Below are 26,732 nucleotides of genomic sequence, written 5' to 3'. Positions count from 1 at the left end.
AAACATACAAAGCAAACTATGGTCAGGGCGTGACAGAAAGAAAAACCTTTGAATGAGTTGTTGTTCTTAAACATTTGACTGGTAGTGTATATATTTTTTGTTTTACAGCAGGCTTGATTAAATAATTCTCCTTTGCACTGCTCTTGAGAAATTGTTGTTATGATAACTCATGGCTAAATATAAGGCCTACTGACCTACATATCAGGGAGGTCTCCCATCAAATGATTAGTTTCAAATGATAATTATATCACATCAATGACATTAAATACAGCTTTAATACTTATTAAATGGACATGTATTCATGAGTGCCAGGATCCAGATCCTGTTCTTGGAAACGTGATGCTTACACATTTTGGCACCGCAACCATTGCTATGACCAGCGTAAATATTTACCCTGGTGAGTCTAAGGAGTGGCAGTGAATGAAGTGGGAATGACCATTTAATGGCCATTTTTTCAAGTGATTAATGAGCTATGGGATGGTTAGATTGCTACACCATTCAATTAAGAGGTTAGGGCGTCAGTGCAGAGTCTAAATTCTCTTGTCTTACATGGCTAGATGGGCTGACATTTCCTCCTATTGATTAAATTAAAATGTTGATATAATTTCAAGATTAATTGAAAGCTGCAATATAGTACATACAGCAAGACATAAAGTTGTTAGATGGTTCCTCATCCTAATAGTAGTCTGTGGGCCAGGAGAAACTGTAATCCATTCTCTAAACAGCCACTGTAAATGTCAGCTAACTTTAGCCACTGCTTGCAAAAAGTAATGGAACTGATGGGTGCATGTGTGCAATTGTCAAAATGTCACAGTCAAATAAACTGAAATAATCATCATATTTGGTTTGATGTTAATAAAAGGGGATTTGGCTCATATTGAGGCTCAAACCCAGGACATCTGCCTTGTGAACCTCCTGAAGTGCATTACCGTTCGGCACCATGTGAAAAGCTGACTAATTGCTAGTGCAAGTGAGGACACCACTTGTGGAGGGTACCAATGAGCTACAAATATTTGCAGAAGAAAAGGGCTGACAAATATTGAGGTTTGGACACCCAGCAGAGACTGTGTAATTGCATACGCTAACAGACGTATATGTTAAGTGTTTCACCACGTCTTCTGTCCAGAACTGTTGCAACAAATCCGAGTCACTGCTTCCTGACACTCCCTGCGGGCAGCCACTCCACCTGTGTATCTAGAGGTGGGTAGAGCTTTTGAACCAGTACCTTGTCATTGGTGATAGAACCCAAAGTATGAACTGATGCTTGAACGTTCCACAATTCATCAAACACTTGTTTGTGGTCTCTAAATTCTTTATAGCAACACGTATGTATAGAAAAACTCTTCACATTTTTTTGAGGATATTGTTACATCTTGAGAGGTGAACAAAGCCTTGCATTGTATTATTATTTACTTGCTCAGAACTAATTTAGGTAACGGCATTAACATCTAAAGTGGGAATGAAAAGCTCCCACTTGTAAAGTTAAGATATGCAAGCAAACATTTTAGTTTTTTTTCAGATGTCAACATCATAACATCACACCAAATGTAGCGTATGTAGCTACCACACTTTGTTTAGTTATGGCAACATATTGTTTTGTCTGCTTGGTTACAAAAAAGACGTAGACTAACGCCCAGGTTTGTTTGGCTCTCAGTGACACGCAATGTACACTGACAATCTCCTCCCAGAAAGAAATCCCCACTCCACCCATGAAGTTCTAACCACAGACCTATGGGTTCTAACTGTAAAATGAACAGCTCTGTGTGTAAAATATCGACATGGTGTGAAGAGAGGGACACATTGCTGATCAGGGTTTTCACTTAGCAAATGTTTTATTAGGCTGAATTTATACTCCCCTAGACATTCTCAGTAGAGGCTTTGTGACATCACCATACACTACACAGAGGGCTAAGTACAGAGATTTTGGTGCATGCCGTAAGTTAAAGCTTTAAGTACTGGTGTCTTGCTACGGTGAACGTTTGGTGGAGTATAAACCCAGCCTCAGTCAGATGTTTGTTTAAATACTTATGAAACCTTCAAATGGGAGGACAATATACATAAAGTTCTTTCATTTCTAAACTGTTAAACAGATATGTATGAAAATACCCTCAAATAAAAGGTGACATTCTTTAGGCTGGACAATAGAACGAGTCAAAATTCACCCAAGGCTGAAAAACGGCATTAGAACGTTGGCTAAGCTGGAACACCAGCGCGAGCTTTAGCAAATTAATGGAATCGAAAGTTCGCAGAACCTGTTTTGACTGGAGTGATTCTTAGAATTCCATTTCTCCTAAATGGCACAAAAACATTTATCCCTTTTTATTTTACCACTACAATCTGTTCGCTGGACAAAACTGGAAAAAAAACTACTTGTGTAGAAAGTGAACATCCGCACCTCGATGGTGTCAACTGTGCTTATGCTTGCGTAATGAGTAGGGAAAAAGGAAAACTTCAGACTATTTCTGGTCTAGTGATCGATGACAAACGAGCTTGCTGCCCAGACTTACAGAATTACAAAGAGGAGATTCTCCTGATTAAAATTGTGCCCGACTTGAAAAAATTGAAAAATACACATTGTGAGATATTTGGGGAAATAGACCGGCATGCCGCTCCATAGGAAAACAATGGGGGGAGCTCAGCGTTCCAAGGACAAAAAGTATTTTGGGGCTAGCATTTGATGACAACTGAGCTTGCTGCCCAGACCGATATAATCAGAAAGAGGAGATTCTCATGATTAAAATGGTTAAAATGGCGTCCGACTTGAAAAAATCTAAGTATACACATTGCCTATATTTCCCCTATAGGAATCAATGGGACGACCTCAGAGTTCCATGTGTCATTTTTTGTTTTTGTTTACATTTTAACTATAAACAACGTGAGCAGGTCTCATTGCCATAGCGAAGCAGGCATTGTGACGTAGAACAATAAGTTGGGAATAGAATGTTCGGAAAGCAAGTTGGTGCCACGGTGCTCAAATGAACTAATAGGAGCTGGCAGGGTGAAAAATGCCCTTAAATAAGGCCTGTTTTTAAGTAATTACTTCAAAACGACGGCAAGCAGCTGGGAAATATGGTCATATTATGAAACTGGGCTTCACGGCGGATGCAATTAACTCGTTTTTATCAGAAAAATGTCACATGTCCAGCCTACATTCTGTACTGTTGCCGCATGTAAAACATTTGATCTCAAATCCAAAGTGCTGGAGTATAGAGTCAAATTAAAAATGTTAGCTTCACTGTACAAATAAATACGAAGGGGAGTGTATGTATAAATGTTTTGTTTTACAACAGGATTGATTGAGTCTCTGTAAGACTGCCAAAGTGATTCTCCTTTGCACTGCTCTTGAGAAATTGTTGTTCTGATATAACTCATGGCTAAAAATAAGGCCTACTGACCTACATATCAGGGAGGTCTCCCATCAAATGATTAGTTTCAAATGATAATTATATCACATCAATGACATTAAATACAGCTTTAATACTTATTAAATGGACATGTATTCATGAGTGCCGGGATCCAGATCCTGTTCTTGGAAACGTAATGCTTACACATTTTGGCACTGCAACCATTGCTATGACCAGCGTAAATATTTACCCTGGTGAGTCTAAGGAGTGGCAGTGAATGAAGTGGGAATGACCATTTAATGGCCATTTTTTCAAGTGATTAATGAGCTATGGGATGGTTAGATTGCTACACCATTCAATTAAGAGGTTAGAGCATCAGTGCAGAGTCCAATTTCTCTGGTTAGATGGGCTGACATGTCTTCCTGTTGATGAAATTAAAATATTGATATAATTTCAAGATGAATTGAAAGCTGCAGTACAGTACATACAGCAAGACATAAAGCAAGAAAGGCTTTATTAAAGGGGAATTTCAGGATATTACAACTTGTTGTTAGATGGTTCCTCATCCTAATAGTAGTCTGTGGGCCAGGAGAAACTGTAATCCATTCTCTAAACAGCCACTGTAAATGTCAGCTAACTTTAGCCACTGCTTGCAAAAATTTATGGAACTGATGGGGGCATGTGTGCAATTGTCAAAATGTCACAGTCAAATAAACTGAAATAATCATCATATTTGGTTTGATGTTAATAAAAGGGGATTTGGCTCATATTGAGGCTCAAACCCAGGACCTTTGCCTTGCCGGCCCCCCGAAGTGCATTTCCGGTCGGTACCATGTGAAAAGCTGACTATTTGCTAGTGCAAGTGGGGACACTTCAAGCTGAGGAGTAAGTTTCACACAACCCCATGTGCCTTACACATATCCTTCCATTGATTGTTAGCTAGTAGTGGCTAAAGTTAGCTGAAGTTTGTAGTGGCTGTTTAACGAAAACTGAAGTATGAATTATATTTTCTCCTGGCCCACTGACTACTTTCAGTGTGAAGAACCATCTAACATCAAGTTGTAAAATACCGAATTTCCAATGTGAGGTTTAGCCAAGCCTAGGTTGAACTGTTGGGACTATTCCATTAGTTCCATTATAACAGGCAAGTTAATCTAGTGCACCTCAAATATTTGACAAATGTATTTGACCCAGGTCTGGTATTTTTCTTGCTTCAACTTTGACCCAGCTAACTTTGGGTTCACTTAAAAATGTCCTTGTTTTCCATGAAAACATACATGAAATGATTTGCAAAATGAATAAGAAATATAGTCAAGATATTGACAAGGTTATAAATAATTATTTTAATTGAAATAATAATTGTGTCCTTCAAACTTTGCTGTCGTCAAAGAATCCTCAATTGCAGCAATTACAGCCTTACAGACCTTTGGCATTCTAGTTGTCAATTTGTTGAGGTAATCTGAAGAGATTTCACCCCATGCTTCCTGAAGCACCTCCCACAAGTTGGATTGGCTTGATGGGCACTTCTTACATACCATACGGTCAAGCTGCTCCCACAACAGCTCAATAGGGTTGAGATCCAGTGACTGTGCTGACCACTTCATTATAGACAGAATGCAAAATTGTGAATTTCCTTCCTTCTTCAAGATCCCTTTTACCCTGTACTAATCTCCCACTTTAACACCACCAAAGCACCCCCAGACCCTCACATTGCCTCCACCATGCTTGACAGATGGTGTCAAGCACTCATCCAGCATCTTTTAATTTTTTCTGCGTCTCACGAATGTTATTATTGTGATTCGATCACCTAAAACTTCGATTCGTCTATTCATAACACTTTGTTTCCAATCTTCCTCTGTCCAGTGTCTGTGTTATTTTGCCCATCTTAATCTTTTCTTTTTATTGGCCAGTCTGAGATATGCTTTTTCTTTGCAACTCTGCCTAGAAGGCTAGCATCCCGGAGTCACCTCTTCACTGTTGACGCTGAGACTGGTGTTTTGCGGGGACTATTTAATGAAGCTGCCAGTTGAGGACTTGTGAGCTGTCTGTTTTTCAAACTAGACACTGTAATGTACTTGTCCTCTTGCTCAGTTGTGCACTGGGGCCTCCCACTCCTCTTTCTATTCTGGTTAGAGCCAGTTTGCGCTGTTCTGTGAAGGGAATAGTACACAGCGTTGTATGAGATCTTCAGTTTTTTGGCAATTTCTCGCATGGAATAGCCTTAATTTCTCTGAACAAGAATAGACTGATGAGTTTCAGAAGAAAGGTCTTTATTTCTGGCCATTTTGAGCCTGTAATCGAACCCACAAATGCTGGTGCTCCAGATACTCAACTAGTCTAAAGAAGACACGTTTTATTGCTTCTTTAATCAGAACAACAGTTTTCAGCTGTGCTAACGTAATTGCAAAAGGGTTTTCTAATGATCAATTAGTCTTTTAAAATGATAAACTTGGATTAGCTAACACAACATGCCATTGGAACACAGGAGTGATGGTTGCTGATAATGGGCCTCTGTACGCCTATGTAGATATTCCATAAAAAATCTGCCGTTTCCAGCTACAATATTCATTTACAACATTAACAATGTCTACACTGTATTTCTGATCAATTTGATGTTATTTTAATGGACAAAAAATTTGCTTAACTTTCACAAACAAGAACATTTCTAAGTGACCCCAAACTTTTGAACGGTAGTGTATATGTTCGGGATGCAATGGTACAGTGGGCCCACGGTTCGGTATGTATCATGGTTTGTGGGCCACGGTATGGTTTTGGTATCTTTATATTTAAGAAAAGTGTGCGCTTGTATGGATCTCATACAGGGGACGAGTTTGCAACACGTAGCTCTTCATCTCCCAATCCAGTACATAGTGAACCGTCACAGTGAGGTAGCTTCCAGTACATAGCGAACCGTCACAGTGAGGTAGCTCTGAGTTGCTCTGGTCCAACTATCAATGGTGTGAGCTAGATAGGGTGTCTGTGTCAATTCATTTTCAATTTCTCTTCGTGATGTTTCATAGAGTTTGGGAATTACTTTGCTGCTGAAATGTGTACGGGAAAGGACATTGTAACACGGGTACATTTTTAGCATCAGGTGACGAAATCCCGAGTCAGTAACCCATGAATAGGGCTGCAAATCTTTGGCTATGAATACTCCCACTGCTTTTGTTATTTCTTTATGTTTTTCTGAATTTGTTGCAAATTATTGTTGGAAGGCAGCAGCGAGAAATTGTTTTCGATAACGAGTGGACTCTCCTTGCTCCAGTTCCACCCGCAAGGGATATGGCCGGGTAATGGTGATGTAAATGACACATTATGTTAGAAGTGTTTCCACTCGAGTAAGAGGACAGTGTCAAAGCAATGCTTGCAGACTGTACTTTGTTTGTTTACCGTCTTTTTACCCTCGTCATCGTTTTGAACGCTGAATCCAAAATGTTCCCACACAGTTGATTTGAAAGAGGCGGTGCCTCTTCAAATTTGCTTCTCTCTGTCTCGCTCGCACTCACCATTGTCACGTTGGAACTGAGAAAATATTTGTTTTTAGTTTCCCATATCTTCATGGGGCCCCTTTAGGGACATTTCCTACTGAGATGTCATTGCAAATCGTCCATTGGTTGTTTAATGGGGAAGGGGTTGTGGTCACTGCGGTTGCCACATTTTGAGACATTGCTGTGGAGTAAAGTTTGTCACCCCTCAGGAGACCCCTAATGGCCTGTGGCCCCAAGCAGCCTGCCAAGCCTTTTCACAAACTTTGCTTCTGGTTCTGTGGATCTGAATGTACAACGTGTGTGTAGTCTGCAATGCAATAAGCAAGTTTTGGAAATTATAGGAAAATGACAGGCATATCGTAATTCCGTGGTTCACGTGTGCGTATTGAACCGTACCGAACGTTCCGACAACATACTGTGTACTGTTGCATCCTTAGTATAAGTACAGTCCTGGATATCTGTACCGATGACCCAAAATAATTATTAAGTTCATTATTGGCCATAGGGATATACAGCATAGAGCTCTCTGGCTGTTGTGTCCAGGTGTGTATGGTCCTTCTAGTGTGTAGTCTCCATTGCACTGTGCGCTAATGACTAAAACCAATTATTTGTTATAGGGTAATTACGCATTTTTCTTCTTGTGGCGTTAAACATGAATACTAGAATAATATACAAACTGATTTATTTGGTAAAACTTTACTTTAAAGTAGGCTACACATACAGTATAAACCACTTATTTGTAGTTTATAAGTGTGTATATAAGTAACTAAAATGCCTTTATTGTGTCTTGTTAGCGATATATCAGGCTTTGGTTAAGTGTTTTCTAATTCAAGTATTATATGTCATGTGTTTAGCCATAATAAAGGCAATATTATTTAATAAAGAGAAAGTTACACAAGAAACATACTTTTTGTAGATATTCTCCCATTCTCCCATTCCTCTCTTCCCTCATCAACTCATCCCACTTCAAAATAGCCCGAGTTGCTTTCCTCCTCAAGAAACCAACACTCATCTAATGTCAAAAACTATAGTCCTGTATCCCTACTTTCTTTTCTTTCCAAAACACATGAGTGTGCTGTCTCTGATCAACTTTCTTGTTATTTTTTCTCCGAATGACCTTCTTCACCCTAACCAGTAAGGCGTCAAGACGGGTCACTCAACCGAGACTGCTCTTCTCTGTTTCACGGAGGCTCTCCGCACTTCCAAAGCTGACTCTCTCTCCTCTGTTCTCATCCTCCTAGATCTATCTGCTGCCTTCAACATCGTGAACCATCAGATCCTCCTCTCCACCCTCTCAGGGCTGTTGGTATCAGGATCTGCACACTCGGATTGCATCCTACCTGGCAGGCCGCTCCTACCAGGTGACATTGAGAGGATCTGTGTCTGCACCACATACTCTCACTACTGGTGTACCCCAGGGCTCGGTTCTAGGTCCTCTCCTCTTCTCTCTATACGCCAAGTCACTCGGCTCTGTAATATCCTCACATGGTCTCTCCTACCATTGCTATGCTATGACACTCAACTACTTTTCTCCTTCCCCCTTCTGACACCCAGGTGGGGGCACACATCTCTGCGTGCCTGGCAGATATCTCAACTTGGATATCAGCCCACCACCTCAAGCTCAACTCAACAAGACGGAACTGCTCTTCCTCCAGGGGAAGGCCTGCCCGCTCAAACACCTCTCCATTATGGTTGACAACTCTGAAGTGTCGCCCTCTCAGAGTGCAAAGAACCTTGGCGTGACCCTGGACAACACCCTGTCATTCTCTGCAAACATCAAAGCAGTGACCCGCTCCTGCAGGTTCATGCTCTACAACATCTGTAGAGTAACGACCCTACTTCACAAAGGAAGCAGCTCAGGTCCTAATTAAGGCACTTGTCCTCGCCCGTCTGGACTACTGCAACTCGCTCCTGGCTGGGCTCCCTGATGTGCCATCAAACCCCTGCAACTTACCCAGAACACTGCAGCACGCCTGGTTTTCATCCTTCCCAAGTTCTCTCATGTCACCCCGCTCCTCCGCACACTCCACTGGCTTCCAGTCAAAGCTTGCATCCACTACATGACCATGGTGCTTACCTACGGAACAGCAATAGGAACTGCCCCTCCCTAACTTCAGGCTATGTTCAAACCCTACACCCCAACCCAAGCACTCCGTTCTGCCACCTCAGGTCTCTTGGCCCTCCCACCCCTATGGGAGGGCAGCTCCTGCTCAGCCCAGTCCAAGCTCTTCTCCTCCCTGATAGCTACGTTATTGAGGAAAATTGTACTTTCTGTGCCTGTGATATGTGGTTGTCCCACTGAGCTATCTTAAGACGAATGCAGTAACTGTAAGTCGATCTGGATAAGAGCGTCTGCTAAATGACAAAAATGTAAAAAATATGCAAATGTTGTAGCTGTCTCAATGTGGAAATAATAATGACAGAGTGTGCTACTTGCAGAAATAGTGTCCAGAAATGACCTCATTGGGCAGATCAAATACATATGGAGAGCATCACTATCCACACTCATTTTGAACCTCAGTTCTGGGTCGTTTCATTTGATTTAATTCACTTTTTGTCCGCACCCCTTTTGATTTGAACAAAACTTTCCATAAATATTTGCCCATGGTAGAAGTGGTCAGAAAGTGGAGCTAGAATTGCTCAAAGTTTTGCATACCCCATTTTGCATACCCCATCTTACCATGAGACATCCATGTCTTCAGCACTGGAAAAGGTAAATGGTTGAGTATGTCATCATTTAAAACCTTGCAGACAGTGTTGTAAAAGTATTTCAACTTAAATAGGCTGTTCTATTATCTATATTTCTATGATTTCAATAGGTTTGTATGGAAGATTGACAAAACAATTTAAAACAACTGATGTTCCCATTCAAGTCTACATTCTCTGATGTGTGGACCTCTAACCATCTTTGTGCTACCATTTGAAAGTAGAAATTTCGATTTTATCTGTCAAGACATGACACACACCCTGTATACAAGAGCATGCTGTGTCTAAACCGATGTCAGTCACAACACAAACACCTCAGATTTTCAAAAATTGTGTCTAAGCTACAACATATGCGAAGATTGGAGTACATGCATTTTTAGATAATTGATGTTAGAGAGGTAAAAAATGTATTAAAATATTTGTTTGAATTATTATTATAAAATAGTTTGACTACCCTGTTTGCAAGCTTTTAAATAATATCAAACTAAACCGTTTATCTTTTCTAGTGATGAAGACATGGATGTCTTAAGGTAGGGTGGGGTATGAAAAATGGGTCATCTTTGAGCACCTATATCTCCTAAATGTTTTGGCATTCAGGTCCAAAAAGTTACTTTCTGACTACTTCTACGATGGGCAAATATGTATAGAAAGTTTTGATAAAATTTAAAGGGGTGCAGTCAAAAAGTGATTGAAGTCAAATGGAACAACCCTTCTACAAGAATATTGATATAAGGACATGAGGTGGTGGAGCTACATTCCACAGCACCACATAATCACATTGTGCATTACAACAATACTAATGGCATTTGGAAAACTTTTCGTGATTATAAAACAATTAATTAGTAAAGTAACCAAGGGTTTTCCTTCATATCAAGTCATGAGCAATATTGCCATTGTGTGTAAAAACTCTTTGTGACACGAGAAACAATAAGAAATCGTAGCCTCAGTGTAAGGACAATAGATTGAGTCAGTAATCACTCTTATCAGAGAAACACACCTGCAGCGTGTTATATTGGACTGTTGAATGAGTCATAAGAAGATAAACAAAACATATTAACACAAACACTTTATGACCTGTTTTGGTGTTAATTCAGTCCATATATATATAAATGAATAAATACAATCAATCTAATGGATAACTAATGCAACAATAATGGTTATGGACATTGTCTCCTGAATGATGTGTCAGGGATATATCCTCCTGGGTTGTGGTTCAACTCAAGACGAGGTTGACACATGCGTTTGGTTTATTTGGTTGGTCACAATAAATATTGGAACTTGGCCACAAGGTAAACAAATCTAGGAACCACTTGTTGATGACACCTTTTTCTGTGCAATGATCAAATGGGGTTTAAACCTCTTATACTGAATTGAGAGGGCCATGAAATCCTTGGGATGGAGCCAACCCTTCTGCCACACCTTCACGTCTATTAGAACTTAAGACCTTCCTTTCACTCAGGTGGTATAAAACCAAGCTAAGTACCTTTCTCATACCACCTGTGTTCCCTACCCAGAGGATGACCATGGGGCCAACACAGACACCCACATGGGTGTTAATATGGATGGCTCTGGCGATTGGTTTAACTGCCTCTCAAAGTGGTAGGTAGAATCCATGATTTTGATTTACCTGAAACCTTACTTTAGTGTTGACAGGGCTCAACTGTATGTTACTGTATGTCATAGCGCTCTCACAATAGCTCCACTGTTTATCTCATTGGACTGACTAACAATGAGGGAAAATGCTCAGTCCTGCCTTTGTGTGCCTTTTAAGCATGGGTTATGATTGATGAATAGGTAAATGTAGGATTGGCAAGAGAACTACATAACAGAGCCTGAAATACACAGGATTCCACAATGATTTACAGTAAAACTTCATGTAACGTAATAACATACACTTTGATTTCAGAGGATACATCAAAGGCCACAGTTAACATCATCCCCTCAATGTCAAGGATGCCTGAGATTGCAGGTAAGCTTCATAATACATGTGCTATACAGATGCATGAGCCCTGAGTATGATGACAATGATTAACACTGCAGCCTTACATATCCACAGACAATGGTGAAAGGACAATAACCATGATGGAGACAGTCATAACAAGTAGTGCATCAGGTTTTGTGTATTAGCTGCGGTTTAAAAGCAAGAAGTAGGCTAACTCATTAATTTATGGTTCAAGTTCATAAACATAATAGACATTGGATGTACTTTGAAAAGTCTTGGTATTTTAGTTGATTAAATATTGAATTTGGCGTTTACTACTATAGCCCATAGAAACGCATTGAATAACACATTCATAAATGCCAAAAAACTGTCTGGAGATATAAGAAAGCTCAGGAAATATTTGTGTTTTTTTGACACATATGTAACCCCTTTTATTTTGTTGGCACAAAACTACCTCCATACTTCCAATCATTTGTATGGGTTAACTTCAGACGAGTCCAATGACACTTGTGGAGGTCGTAGACCAAACTGTTCGGATGCTACAGACAGAAGTTGGCACATCGGCGGTACCGACATCAGATGAGTTCTGTGACACCATAGAGTGGTCATATTAGCTAGTAGGCCAAATCGTTTGGACGCTAAAGACGTTTTCGTGAGAATCCCGATTTTCAGGATGTCCCCTGGTGTGACAAACAGCTCTGTAGCTCTGCCACTTTCAACCGCAGATGCGGAAGGTCGACATACTGTAGGTGGATGCGGTGGATTGACATGCAGCCCATGCAAAAAAAAAGAAATCCTTAGTTTAAAATGACAGATTTTGATGAGGATTTTTTTATTATGTTAATTAGATTTACACACGGGTGCGTCAGTAGACTCTTATGGTGAGTGAGTGAGGCCAATCTAGCAGTCAACCAATGGACTCCAAGCAAGGTTTTACGAGGGGCAAAAATGGGAAATAATATCTGCTACCCGTTACCTATTTCTTTCTTTTTAAATATCTAAAGATTAAAACTGCTGAATTGTATGCTATCATAGCTGAATTGGTTGTCCTTTCCCACAGGAGTGAGTCCTATACATAATGGCCAAGTCTGCAGTACGTGGGGTAACTACCACTTCAAGACCTTTGACGGAGACATCTTTCAGCTCCCCTCCACCTGCAACTATGTTGTGACCTCACTGTGCCATAGCAGTTATGAGGATTTCAACATCCAGATGAGGCGGCAGGTGGTGAACAACCAGCCCACCATTAGCAAGATCACCATGAAGCTGGATGGTGTAGTGGTGGAGCTATCCAAGGGTTCAGTTGTTGTTAATGGGAATAAGTAAGTTCCTCAAGAATTTCTCATGTAGCTGTAATTTTTAATCAGTGCTCAAATAGTTTGATGTCATATTGTTGTCCCAGTCGCTTTGACTTAACAGATTAGACTCAACCTTATACTGTGTAATTATGCTCAAGCACATATTTACAGTGACAGAGATGAGAATGTTGTTTTTAAAGTACCAATGAAAATGTCTCAAAATGAAGTCAATTGATTTAAGTTCTAGTTAAATCTACTGCTTTGTCTTCCTCTTCCTCCAGTGCCACCTTACCATTCAGCCAGTCTGGTATTCTCATTGAAGAGACTCCCTCCTACATCAAGATCAAAGCAAAACTGGGATTGGTAGCCATATGGAACCAGGATGATTCCTTCTTGGTAGTACAACAATTATGCATTTATGAATATTTCTAGGTGGAGTTAGGTTTTTGCAGTGTGGTCAATGTCTACATTTGAAGGCCTGTGCTGTGGTGGGCACTGTGTTAACAACAGTTAAGGTAGTTCTAATCTACAGTTATTTTATTAAGGAATAGGTTGTCACTCCTGTTAAATCTTTGTTTTGTTACAGTCATTTCCCGTTTTTGTCGAGTGTTATGCGGTTATGGAGGTAAAATGTCACCCTAAAATGTCTAATGGTCTTCTATTTCAGGTGGAGATGGACATCAAATTCAGAAATAAGACCTGTGGTCTATGTGGAGATTTTAATGGAATTCAGCAATTTGATGAGTTCTATAGCCATGGTACATTTTCACTGACACTATCAACACATCAACCATTGCCTATTATTTGGAATACAGTTAACATTTAACAATAATTGGATATATTTTTATGCCAAAGGTATGAAATTGTCCCCTGTCGACTTCGGAAACTTCTGGAAATTGGATGGTCCCACTGAAAGCTGTACTGAAAACACACTGCCTTCAAATCAGAATTGCCCCAATCTGGTAGGTTAAACTTTATCGCTTATGATAAGAATAGGGATATTGGCTAGGCTGCTGTGTACTTAACAACATGTACAGTGGGGTCCGAAATGACTGACTCCCTTGATAAAGATTAGCAAAAATGACTGTGTACTGCTACAGTATATTGTGTGCTCCATTTCTTTGAAAATTATATTATTTTATACTAATACAATTGCTCTGAGAAAGATATTTTGTTTTTAAAGTAATATTTTGTTTCTCTCCAGTCTGGGGTCAAAATTACTGACACCCCTGTTTTCAATACCTTTCAATACCACACCTTGCAAATAATGGCACTGAGCCTTTTTCTAAAATGTTTTATGAGTTGGAGAACACATTCTGAGGGATTTTAGACCATTCCTCCATACTGTGCTGATGGACTGCCCTCTTCAATTCAAACCACAGGTTTTCAATGGGTGTAAAGTTCGGAGACTGAGTTGATTTTGTGGACAAATATATATTTATTTGGGGATTTTGATGTGTGCATGGGGTTACTGTATTGCTGGAAGATCCACTGAAGGCCAAGTGGCAGTGGCAACAAGGTTTTGGCAAAAATGTCCAGGTGCTGGGTAAAGATCATGATAGATCTTTACAAGAGCCCCAGGACCAGTGGAAGCAAAATAGCCCCTTTTTGTAATGGCCATCTCAGTCTCTCTTTGAAACCCATTGAAAATCTGTGGTTTGAATTAAAGAGGGCAGTCCATAAGAACAGCCAAAGGACATCAAAGATCCTAAACAGTGAAGGCTGCTGAGGGAAAGACGGCTCGTAATAATGGCTGGAACGGAGTAAATGGAATACCATTCCACAAATTCCGCTCCAGCCATTACCACGAGCCCGTACTCCTCAATTAAGTTGCCACCAATCTCCTGTGGTCCTAATTTGTTCTCCAACTCATAAAACATTTTAGAAAAAGGCTTATTGCAGTTATCCTCACAAGGTGAAGTACTGAAAGATAGTGAAAACAGGGATGTCAATAATTTTGACCCCTACCTTTCTGAGATTTTTTTGTATTACTTTTATAACAAAATCTCTTTCTAGAAGCAATCGTATTAATATAAAATAATATATTTGACCAAATTTGTTTTGAATTTATTTTACACAGTAATTTCTGCTCGTCTTTATCAAGGGTGTTAATAATTTCAGACTCCACTGTATATGTCCTAATTATAGCATCTCTCTGTTTTTGTTTTATAGAAACCAGTTTGTGAGCAGTTGCTCTCCGGTCCTGCCTTCAGCAGCTGTAAGGACTTGTTGGCCATTGACTCATTTGTTGAGTCCTGTGTATCTGACCTGTGCCACTGTGATAACAGCACCAAGTCCTTCTGCCTATGCAACACTATCTCAGAGTACTCCCGCCAGTGTGTTCATGCAGGCGGGAAGCCCAAGCAATGGAGGACTGAACAGTTCTGCTGTAAGCATGCCCTTACTTCCCGTATCAACATTCAAATCACACATTGGTTAGTTGCAACAGTGTACTCATATTTTGGCACAACCTTATCTTTGCAGATAAGACCTGCCCCTACAACATGGAGTACCAGGAGTGTGGAAACCCCTGTGTTGACACCTGCTCCAACCCCGAGAGAGGCCAGCTGTGTGAGGAACACTGCTCAGATGGCTGCTTTTGTCCTCCAGGTGGGCAGACATATTTAAACATTCTCTGCACATCCTCTTCTTCAAAGAGATGTAATAAAAATCCATTGGAATGTAGCAGACTGTATACTGATAGAATGCAAAGCAATTGATTCCATATTGTGGACTGGACTCTGTTGCGTTACAAAGGCAATTACAAGTTTGGTTTCTGTAATGGCCAGGTATATTATCTGATTCATGTGGGATTTAGTTCCTGACACAAGAACAAGCCAGTTGATCATAATAAACACATGTATGCTCTCACCCAAAGGAACCGTTTTTGATGACGTCAACAAGAATGGTTGTATCGCCTTGAGTCAATGCTACTGCCGCCACAATGGAAAAACCTACGCACCCGGAGAGTCTTATTCAAGCACTTGTAAAGATTGGTAAGAAAACCAGGCTAAGAATTTTGACTTGAGTCAAAAAGTTATTCCAGGGGTGCCAATTTGTAAGTTCCATTGAATAATTTATATTTTGCCCTTAGCTCCTGTGCTGGTGGTCAGTGGAAGTGTGTGGACAAGGACTGTCCTGGCACCTGTGCTGTGGAGGGAGGATCCCACATCAACACCTATGATGGAAAAGCCTACACCTTCCATGGGGATTGCTCTTATGTTTTGACCAAGGTCAATATACAGTTTCCTCACCAAAGCTCTGTGTGCATCAATCTCATTCACATAAAATACATTTTGAAACGTGCTACCTTCTTTGTAGTTATTATGTCTGTATTACAGCTTTGCCTCCATCTTGTTTACTTTTCTTCTGGTATATCCAGTTTTTATGATGAAAATTGTAATATAGAAAAGGGCTTTCCAACCATGTTCCCGGAGTGCTACCGCCCTGTAGGTTTTCACTCCAATCCTAATTTAGCGCACCTCATTCTAATAATAAGCTGGTTGATGAGCTGAATTAGGTTAGTTACAACTGCGGAATGAGCTAAAACCTACAGGAGAGTAGCTCTCCAGGAACAGAGTTGGGGAGCCCTCATATAGAACAGTACTATTCATCTTGCATTGATACATTTATCTATGGAGAAATGTGGGTTGTTCATGTTTACTCTGTCTCTTGTTTTACACTGATATATTCCTTTTTCAAAAAAATTCTGAAGGATATTTCCTTTTATTAAGGGAAATATTTGTAACAACTGATTTATGTTTTTTCAGGACTGTGATGGGATGCAATTCACTGTACTGGGTGATCTGGTGCAGTGTGGGCTTTCTGACAGTGAGACTTGTCTAAAGGCTGTTACCCTGTCCCTCTCAGAAGGAGCCACTGTAAGTATTCTTTGACTGACATGCTATCAGCCTTTGACTGCAGTAAATGTTTTTACCCTAGTGTTGTTAGGTTTTAGACTTTAATGTATTATTTGTATATCATGAGTAAGCATATAGTTACACAATGCAACTCTACGCAGGTGATCAACATACAACCCAATGGAAAAGCCTTTGTAAATGGAATCTATTCTCAGCTGCCTTTTTCTGCTGGTAAGTTACAGTTGTTGTACAATTAACATACAGTACAATCAATGTGGTGATGACTAGGCATACATGAAACTTGTGTCCTACAGTTAAAGCACATCATTGTATGGGGAATACATTATGATAAATGGGAATGTTGTGATGGTGATGCAGCTTTATCATTCAACACTGACACATATATTTTACTTAACATCATAATGCTGAATCTTACTCCTTCCTCTTCCCACTTTGTTCCTTATAGCTGGAGTAACTATTTTCAGAGCCTCCTCATTTTTCATCATTGTCCAGACCACCTTTGGCCTCCAGTTGGAAATCCAACTCTCACCAATCATGCAGGTCTATATTGCTGCAAGCACCGTTTGGCAGCAGAGAACTTGTGGTATGTCTCATCATCCGTTGACCAACCACCACAGTCCACTGAGGTGTTCATGTTCTGGGAATGATTTATTTTCCCTGTATATAAATACATGTTCACCCTACAGGTCTTTGTGGAAACTTCAACAACAACCAAGGAGATGATTTCAAGGTCCTGAGTGGAGTGACTGAGGGCACAGCCATTGGTTTTGCAAACACCTGGAAAACACGAGCCAGCTGCCCAGACATCAAGAGTAGCTTTGAAAGCCCCTGCAGTTTAAGTCTTGACAATGGTATCTGCATGGTTTATCACCTTTCCATGTCTGTTTTAATTGTTATGGAGAATGGTGCAAGTGTTTCTTAAAGTTGGCCTAACTGTGGTTTATTTTTTCACTATTTCAGAGAAGTATGCCCAGCACTGGTGCTCTCAGCTGGCTGATCCTGAAGGGTTGTTTGCTAAATGCCACACAGCGATAAGCCCAGACATGTACAAAAAAGTGAGACCATTTCACCATGTGATTCATTTCGGACAATTTCCTAAGCATAACTAATACACAAATTTATGTAACATGATGCCAGCTGTTATGGGGAAATTGAGAATTACTTTGCTTCCTGTTAGGTATTGTTTATCTGCACAGAATATGCACACACAATTAATTAAAACTATTTTACAGTGTAATATGGATGCTGTTCTGACTGTGGTTTTCTATTCAGAACTGCATGTATGACAGCTGTAACTGTGAGAAGAGTGAGGACTGTATGTGTGCTGCCGTCTCCTCTTATGTCCACGCTTGTGCTGCCGAGGGTATCCAGCTCAGCGGCTGGAGAGACACTATCTGCAGTGAGTGACAGTCACACCATAATACCTAAGAAGATGTGTCAATTGTGGGCGAATAAGATACAAATATTATAAATATTTACATCAAACACTAATTGTTGCCATCCCCAGACAAATACTCCACCTCGTGCCCTAGCACCATGGTCTACAGCTACAGCATAAAAAGCAGTGATCGCTCCTGCCGTTGCTACAGCGACTCTGACTTTACCTGTTCAATCACCTTCGAGTCTGTGGATGGGTGTGTCTGTTCTGAGGGAACCTACCTGGATGATGAGGGCAAGTGTGTTGCACCAGCCAGCTGCCCTTGTTATTACAAGGGCTCAGTGGTGTCCCCTGGAGAGGTCATCAGCAAGGATGGAACCATGTGGTATGGATCGAGTTATTTACCTATCTATACTCAAGCTGTATATCAATGTAATTCACTACACATTTTATTTCAAAGGCATATTTTTGGGACTTTATGAACCAAGATCCTTAGGCCTTGCTTTCCTGTAGTGAGCATAGGGACATTCAAGTACCCGTGTGGCTCAGTGTGGCTCAGTTGGTAGAGCATGGCGCTTGCAACGCCAGGGTTGTGGGTTCATTCCCCACGGGGGGACCAGGATGAATATGTATGAACTTTCCAATTTGTAAGTCGCTCTGGATAAGAGCGTCTGCTAAATGACTTAAATGTAAATTAACACAATTTTATTTCAGCACCTGCAAGGAGGGAAAACTCCGTTGCATTGGAGATTCACCCGATCAGCCATGTAAGTTCATGTATATAAATTGTCAAAACAACTCACAATTTTGAGCTATTGTACAATCCAGGCAACACTGAATTTGAAATAAGGATGTTCTTTTAATGGCACTCTGCCAAATCCTATATACATTCATGGTGTGTGGTAATAGTATGCTATTGGCAACAGAACCAGGCTATGTGCATGTTGAAATTTATCTTTCCATCCTAGTACACACTTTACAGAGCATATGGATTTTGTGAAAGACACAACAGAGTCATGACACATGAATTCCCTTTATTTTCACAGCATGTGTTGCACCAATGGTTTTCTTCAACTGCTCCAGTGCAAGCCCAGGAGTGAGAGGGTTAGAGTGTCAGAAGAGCTGCAATATTCTGGATATGGCCTGTGTAAGTCCCCTATTCACCTCGTCTCCAGGCCATTCCGCACAGCGGATATAAGCCTGCGTACAAAACATTAAGAACACCTTCCTAATATTGATATTAATACACAATCCGTCTCAATTGTCTCAAGGCTTGAAAATCCTTTTTTAACCTGTCTCCCCCTCTTCATCTAAACTGATTGACAAGTGACATCAGTAAGCGATCAATGCTTTCACCTGGATTCCCCTGGTCAGTCGATGTCATGGAAAGAGCAGGTGTTCTTAATGTTTTCTACACTCAGTGTATAGTCATATAATGCCCATAGGATTGTGAATTAAAATCGAGAGTAAAATATAAACTTTCAGTTCTTTTTATATTGGTATAGTTAACCTCATCTCCAAGCTATTGCACAGCGCATTTAAGCCTGGTGCATCAACGATTAAATGTTGTCCTTAGTGGGAGTGACCATATCATTCTATGGGAGTTTCCTTATTGAGTAAACTATTGGTCGTAATTTAATTTGAGCGAATCACACGACTGCGAGGCGTGGCTCTGTGCTTGTGGTGTGCTAGCGTATGGGGGAGGGTTAGCGGGAAGGTGTTGTGGGAGAGGATTGGTTGGTAGATTATGCTGAATAAGCCAATGACTATGCCCTGGGAGTTTCTCCTGGTCTTTCTGTATTGGCTAATGGCTAATGAAGGCCAAGTTTGACCTTTTGGTTCACCAGACTCCACGCATTTGTGCGGAACTTTCCGTGAACCAGATTAACGTATAGTTAACACAATTTTTACACAGCAGATTTTCAAATCAATCATTTTCACTTTACAGATCAGCACAGAGTGCATATCAGGCTGTATGTGTCCCTCTGGACTGGTATCCGATGGAAAAGGAGGCTGCATCAAGCCAGACCTTTGTCCTTGTTCTCACAATGGAGCTACTTACCAACCAGGAGACAGCATCAAGGTCGACTGCAATACCTGGTAAGGTTATCTTGCCTCAATTGGGGTTTTAAACCAATTAAGACTTCAGTCTGATATATCTGTTTTTGCAACTTTCAGCACTTGTAAAGACAGAAAATGGCAGTGCACAACTAACCTGTGCCATGGAACCTGTGCCATTTATGGAGATGGACACTACATTACTTTTGATGGGAAACGATTCACTTTCGAAGGAGACTGTGAATACACTCTTACAAAGGTATGCTTGCAGGGTTTCTTGATAGTCTAAGTGATCAACACCAATATTACATGCTGAACAATAAGGGTTTGTGTTAATTGTTTTAAGGTATATACTGTAGGTGTTTCTGGGGAGTCTGAAAAGCAATATTTGAAACTGTTTGGACATTATCTGCTGTTGCTTTGTGGATGTTGCTGTAGCATTCCCAACAAGCTGAACCTTTTCACTATTTAAATGATTGATTTACAACATGTTTGGTTGGAGATCATGTGCCATCCACCAAAAAACTATGTTGGCTGTTGTTAAATGTATTACTGAAATTGTCTCTACCTTAAACAGGACTACTGTGAGAACAACAATGCCAACGGCAGCTTCAGAGTCATCACTGAGAACATCCCTTGTGGAACAACAGGCACCACCTGCTCCAAGGCCATCAAGCTCTTTCTGGGGGTAACTAGATTCCTGCTTTCTGCCTGGCACATACCATTACTGAAGCCAAGACTACTAATATTCGGTCATACACATACTTACATACATACATACATACATACATACTTACATACATACATACATACATACATACATACATACATACATACATACATACATACATACATACATACTATAAAGCACACTATATACACATAAATCAAAGCTTCATGAGGCCTGGAAAAAAATTAACATTATGGCATACATTATAACATAATGAGTAATTACATAAATTCATATTTTAACTGTATACTCAAACTATTTAAAAAAAATCTCTTTCAGAACAATGAATTAATTCTGACAGAAGGGAACTACCAAGTCGTTGAGAGAGATACAGGGGAGGCGGTTCCTTACCAGATTCGCACAATGGGTATCTACCTTGTGATTGAAGCCAATAATGGTTTGATTCTCATGTGGGACAGGAAAACAAGCATGTTCATCAAACTTAACCCACAGTTCAAGGTACATTTCAACTTTGATTGGATGACAAATTAGATATTAAAATATGGTTCTAGTATTCCATCAACTGGTATTCACAAGTCTGTTATGACTCCTTTTTATCACTCAACTGAATCTTTTGCTATGTCCTCTTCAGGGACATGTCTGTGGTCTGTGTGGAAACTATGATGGCAACGCGAACAATGACTTCACTACCAGGAGCCAGGCAGTGGTTGTCAATCCTCTAGACTTTGGAAACAGCTGGAAAGTCTCTGCAAGCTGCCCCGATGCAAAGAGCAAAAGGAGCCCCTGTACTGCCAACCCTTACAGGCAGTCTTGGTCACAGAAGCAGTGCAGCATCATACAGAGCAACGTTTTCACAGAATGCCATTCTAAAGTAGGTTTAGACTTTAGTCGTTCACTGAATGTTTTGGAATTTGATGTGATCATGTCAAATAAGATCTGTTTTCCAATTAGGTGGACCCCTCTCCTTTCTACGATGCTTGTGTGACAGACTCATGTGCTTGTGACAGTGGTGGAGACTGTGAGTGCTTCTGTACCGCTGTGGCAGCTTATGCAGAGGCCTGTAATGAGGCTGGAGCCTGCATAGCCTGGAGAAACCCACAAATCTGCCGTGAGTTTCTAAATGTTCAATTCATTTAAGTGCTGACATAAAAATAGGCTTAATCCAGTCAGTTTAAACCAAATTGAAGATAATACTTACAGAGAGCTTTTGTCCATCACATACAGCACTGTTCTGTGATTACTACAACCCCCCTGGAGAATGTGAGTGGCACTACAAGGCATGTGGAGCTCAGTGTATGAAGACCTGCAGGAATCCCTCCGGGAGCTGCTCAACTCAGATACCACCTCTTGAAGGTACAGTAGACATTATCTATTTTGGGCAACAACAATTTTCTATAACAGGTACTTAGTATTTCTTTAATGTTAAAGCTAGAGTCCTTAATTTAAACAATAACAAAGTCGCAACCCCACCTCTGTTTAGGTAAAAAGCTGAGGGAAGGCCCAGGAAAATTGTAACCACTCTCAAATCCATAGACAGAGCTATGGATGCAAGGGCTGACAATTCATGATATAAAAATGATTGTTTAACCATGTTTTGAGGCTATACAGTGCTGGATTTAATTGGTTTTGTTTACAAACATTGAGGTAAAACAAGCATATATTTTGGGTTCTTATGGGGTACGACAGTTGAACAATGCTCAGGAGGCATTTATAAATGATATTCTTCAATAAGTAATGGAAATATATTATTCATTTATATGTCAGAAAATTGCTATAGCTACAAAATATTCTAGCTTTAAATTACATCAATCAATCAATTGCTTTTTGATCATTAATATTTTAATATTTTTCTTCTTCTTTAGGTTGCTATCCAAAATGTCCTCCTGCTCAACCCTTCTTTGATGAAGATATAATGAAGTGTGTGGAGAAGGAGCAGTGTGGCTGTTATAGCAGAGATGGAAAACACTACAATAATGGAGAAAAAGTACCGACCACAGAAAACTGCCAGACATGGTAATACAGAGAATCTTGGTCTTGGCTAAAATTGTGAACACTGTAACTGTGTTTGAATGTCATAAATGAAACTAAGTAGAACTGTATATGCTTATTTTTCCAAAGCTATTGTAATTCCGTGACAGTGGACTGCAAATACGATGAACAAGGTATGAATGCATCCCTCAACAAAAACAAAAACAGATTAATAATGTTTTCAACATTCCAGTACCCTAAAATATATCTTACCCTTTCAGCTTGCACTTGCACCTACAATGGGAACAAATACCCCTATGGGCATATCATATACGATACAACGGATGGACATAGCAGCTGTATGACAGCAGTTTGTGGGAAGAATGGAACCATTCACAGGAACATGTACCCATGTTCAACTACAACTCCAACACCTTCAACTCTATCGACGAATGTCCCTACCTCTACATCATCCTCTACAGTGACAACAAATGTTTTCACTTTCTCAACACCAACACCAACTGGTGGGTACCTGATACTAAGTCTTTAGTGACTAGTATGACTTGGTTAAATGTCAGAGTAGGCTGAGGATGGGAGGCTGGCTCATAATAATGAGTGGGAAAGAGTAAATGGAATGGTCTCAAACACATGGAAATGAGGATTTTGTGTTTGAGACCATTCCATTGATTCCGTTCCAGTTATTACTATGAGCCCATTCACTCTGTTTAAAGTTCAACCAGCCACCATTGTTGCATATGAAGTGTAAAAACTACAGCAAGTATCTCTTGTGATCAAAATGGCCGAAGACATTGCTAATTAGGCACCTTCATTAGATTGTGTTAAATTATCACCACTTTAAAATATTTTTGTATTTAACTGACTAACTGTAATGTAATCCCTGTAATCCCCTATAGCGCCAGCCACAACTTCAACTGAGACAACAGTGTCTCCAACAACCTTTACTACTACATGTGGATATGCATGTGTGTGGTCACAATGGTTTGATACCACATTCCCTACACTTGGAACTCCAGGAGGAGACTCTGAAACCTACAACAACATAAGAGCAGAGGGACACGATATATGTGAGAAGCCAAGCAAGATCCAATGCAGAGCCGAGAAGTACCCAAATGTTAGCATAAGCCAAGTAGGCCAAGTGGTGCAGTGTAATGTAGCAGAAGGGTTGACTTGCAGAAATGAAGACCAGTCAGGCAAATTCCCACTGTGCTTTAACTACCAAGTTCGAGTCCTCTGCTGTGATGAAAATCTTTGTACATCTAAGCCTACAACCATTGCACCAACAACTACAATGCCACCTGTCACAACAACAACAACAAACGCAACCACCTCCACTATATCAACAACCACGTTGAATACAAAAACCCCGAACTGCACAGTTTGTGAGTGGTCACCTTGGTATAATGTGGACTATCCTCAATTTGGTCCTGGGGGTGGCGACAATGAATCAATTAAAAAGATTCTAGAATCTGGAAAACATATTTGTGAAAAACCAGTGGATGTCATATGCCAAGCAGTGCGATATCCAGGGGTCCCATTGTCTGAATTAGGACAGAAGGTAGAATGTAATACGAAGGTTGGACTAATATGCCAGAACAAAGATCAAGGCATTCCTCCAATATGCCTTGACTATGAAATTAAGGTGAAGTGTTGTAAGACTGTGAAATGTCACACTACAACACCAGAAATTACAACAAGATCTACTGTCACACCTACAACAATGTCAACATCCACATTAACTACATTAACAAATAAACCAATGACAATCACTACTCCTCCAACCTCAACTCAACCTCTAACTACAACTCCAACTCCAACACCCAATACCACAATCTTAACATCGACTGCTCCACCTACCACATTAACAACAGTTCCTCCCACCGCTACTCCTACACCCTCTACTACAATCTTAACATCGACAGCTACATCTACAACAAAAACAACAACTCAGCCAACCGGTATTACTACAACGCCAACCTCTACTCCTACATCAACCTCAACAGGAGTATCAACTACCCAGTGCGGTGGTGAAGAAAGTTGTGTGTGGTCAGACTGGATCAATCTTGGTCAGCCAACATCTGGCTCTGAAGGTGGAGATAATGAATCCATTAAGAACATCATTGCTGCTGGTTATCACATTTGCTCAGCTCCAGAGGCAGTTGAATGTAGAGCAGGACAATACCCTGGACTTCAGATCTCTCAGCTTGGCCAAGACGTGACTTGCAATCCATCCGTTGGACTGATTTGTCAAAACAATAAGCAAGGTCTTCAGCAAAAGTGCTTTGATTATGAGATTCGAGTGAAATGTTGTCAATGTGGAACCACAACACACATCCCAACCACCACAACAACATCAGTTCCTCCCACCACTACTGCTACACCCTCTACTACAATCTCAACATCAACAGCTCCATCTACAACAAAAACAACAACTCTGCCTTCCACCAGTACTACAACTCCAACCTCTACTCCTACACCAACCTCAGCAGAAGAATCAACTACCCAGTGCAGTGGTGAAGAAAGTTGTGTGTGGTCAGACTGGATCAACCTTGGTCAGCCAACGTCAGGCTCTGAAGGTGGAGATAATGAATCCATTAAGAACATCATTGCTGCTGGTTATCACATTTGCTCAGCTCCAGAGGCAGTTGAATGTAGAGCAGGACAATACCCTGGACTTCAGATCTCTCAGCTTGGCCAAGACGTGACTTGCAATCCATTCGTTGGACTGATTTGTCAAAACAATAAGCAAGGTCTTCAGCAAAAGTGCTTTGATTATGAGATCCGAGTAAAATGTTGTCAATGTGGAACCACAACACACATCCCAACTACCACCACCACAACAACAACAACAACAACAATTCCTCCCACCACTACTCCTACACCCTCTACTACAATCTTACCATCAACAGCTCCATCTACAACAAAAACAACAACTCTGCCTTCCACCAGTACTACAACTCCAACCTCTACTCCTACACCAACCTCAGCAGAAGAATCAACTACCCAGTGCAGTGGTGAAGAAAGTTGTGTGTGGTCAGACTGGATCAACCTTGGTCAGCCAACGTCAGGCTCTGAAGGTGGAGATAATGAATCCATTAAGAACATCATTGCTGCTGGTTATCACATTTGCTCAGCTCCAGAGGCAGTTGAATGTAGAGCAAAACAATACCCTGGACTTCAGATCTCTCAGCTTGGCCAAGATGTGACTTGCAATCCATCCGTTGGACTGATTTGTCAAAACAATAAGCAAGGTCTTCAGCAAAAGTGCTTTGATTATGAGATTCGAGTGAAATGTTGTCAATGTGGAACCACAACACACATCCCAACCACCACAACAACATCAGTTCCTCCCACCACTACTGCTACACCCTCTACTACAATCTCAACATCAACAGCTCCATCTACAACAAAAACAACAACTCTGCCTTCCACCAGTACTACAACTCCAACCTCTACTCCTACACCAACCTCAGCAGAAGAATCAACTACCCAGTGCAGTGGTGAAGAAAGTTGTGTGTGGTCAGACTGGATCAACCTTGGTCAGCCAACGTCAGGCTCTGAAGGTGGAGATAATGAATCCATTAAGAACATCATTGCTGCTGGTTATCACATTTGCTCAGCTCCAGAGGCAGTTGAATGTAGAGCAGGACAATACCCTGGACTTCAGATCTCTCAGCTTGGCCAAGACGTGACTTGCAATCCATTCGTTGGACTGATTTGTCAAAACAATAAGCAAGGTCTTCAGCAAAAGTGCTTTGATTATGAGATCCGAGTAAAATGTTGTCAATGTGGAACCACAACACACATCCCAACTACCACAACCACAACAACAACAACAACAACAACAATTCCTCCCACCACTACTCCTACACCCTCTACTACAATCTTAACATCAACAGCTCCATCTACAACAAAAACAACAACTGTGCCTTCCACCAGTACTACAACTCCAACCTCTTC

At 40.6% G+C, this 26,732-nt stretch overlaps 2 protein-coding genes across 2 annotated transcripts; both read left to right on the top strand.

The window, feature by feature from the left end:
- Nucleotides 1-11,491: 11,491 nt before the first annotated feature.
- On the top strand, nt 11,492-22,803 carry LOC139563175 (mucin-5B-like). The gene is made up of 26 exons (XM_071381514.1): nt 11,492-11,507; nt 12,541-12,802; nt 13,060-13,174; nt 13,446-13,536; nt 13,634-13,740; nt 14,951-15,167; nt 15,263-15,388; nt 15,657-15,774; nt 15,873-16,011; nt 16,549-16,659; nt 16,800-16,869; nt 17,105-17,242; nt 17,346-17,510; nt 17,620-17,732; nt 17,932-18,058; nt 18,167-18,422; nt 18,752-18,804; nt 19,084-19,184; nt 19,986-20,137; nt 20,216-20,354; nt 20,673-20,783; nt 21,105-21,284; nt 21,418-21,657; nt 21,738-21,894; nt 22,011-22,139; nt 22,649-22,803. The coding sequence occupies exons 1-26, from the start codon at nt 11,492-11,494 to the stop codon at nt 22,801-22,803; spliced, it is 3,588 nt and encodes a 1,195-aa protein (XP_071237615.1).
- Nucleotides 22,804-23,165: 362 nt separating this feature from the next.
- Nucleotides 23,166-26,276, top strand: LOC139563174 (mucin-5AC-like). The gene is made up of 4 exons (XM_071381513.1): nt 23,166-23,278; nt 24,644-24,791; nt 24,844-25,835; nt 26,117-26,276. The coding sequence occupies exons 1-4, from the start codon at nt 23,166-23,168 to the stop codon at nt 26,274-26,276; spliced, it is 1,413 nt and encodes a 470-aa protein (XP_071237614.1).
- The last annotated feature ends 456 nt before the right edge of the window (nt 26,277-26,732 follow it).

The sequence above is a fragment of the Salvelinus alpinus genome, chromosome 33, assembly GCF_045679555.1.
Source record: "Salvelinus alpinus chromosome 33, SLU_Salpinus.1, whole genome shotgun sequence".
NCBI lineage: Eukaryota > Metazoa > Chordata > Actinopteri > Salmoniformes > Salmonidae > Salvelinus > Salvelinus alpinus.
This window is presented reverse-complemented; position numbering and strand designations above follow the sequence as displayed.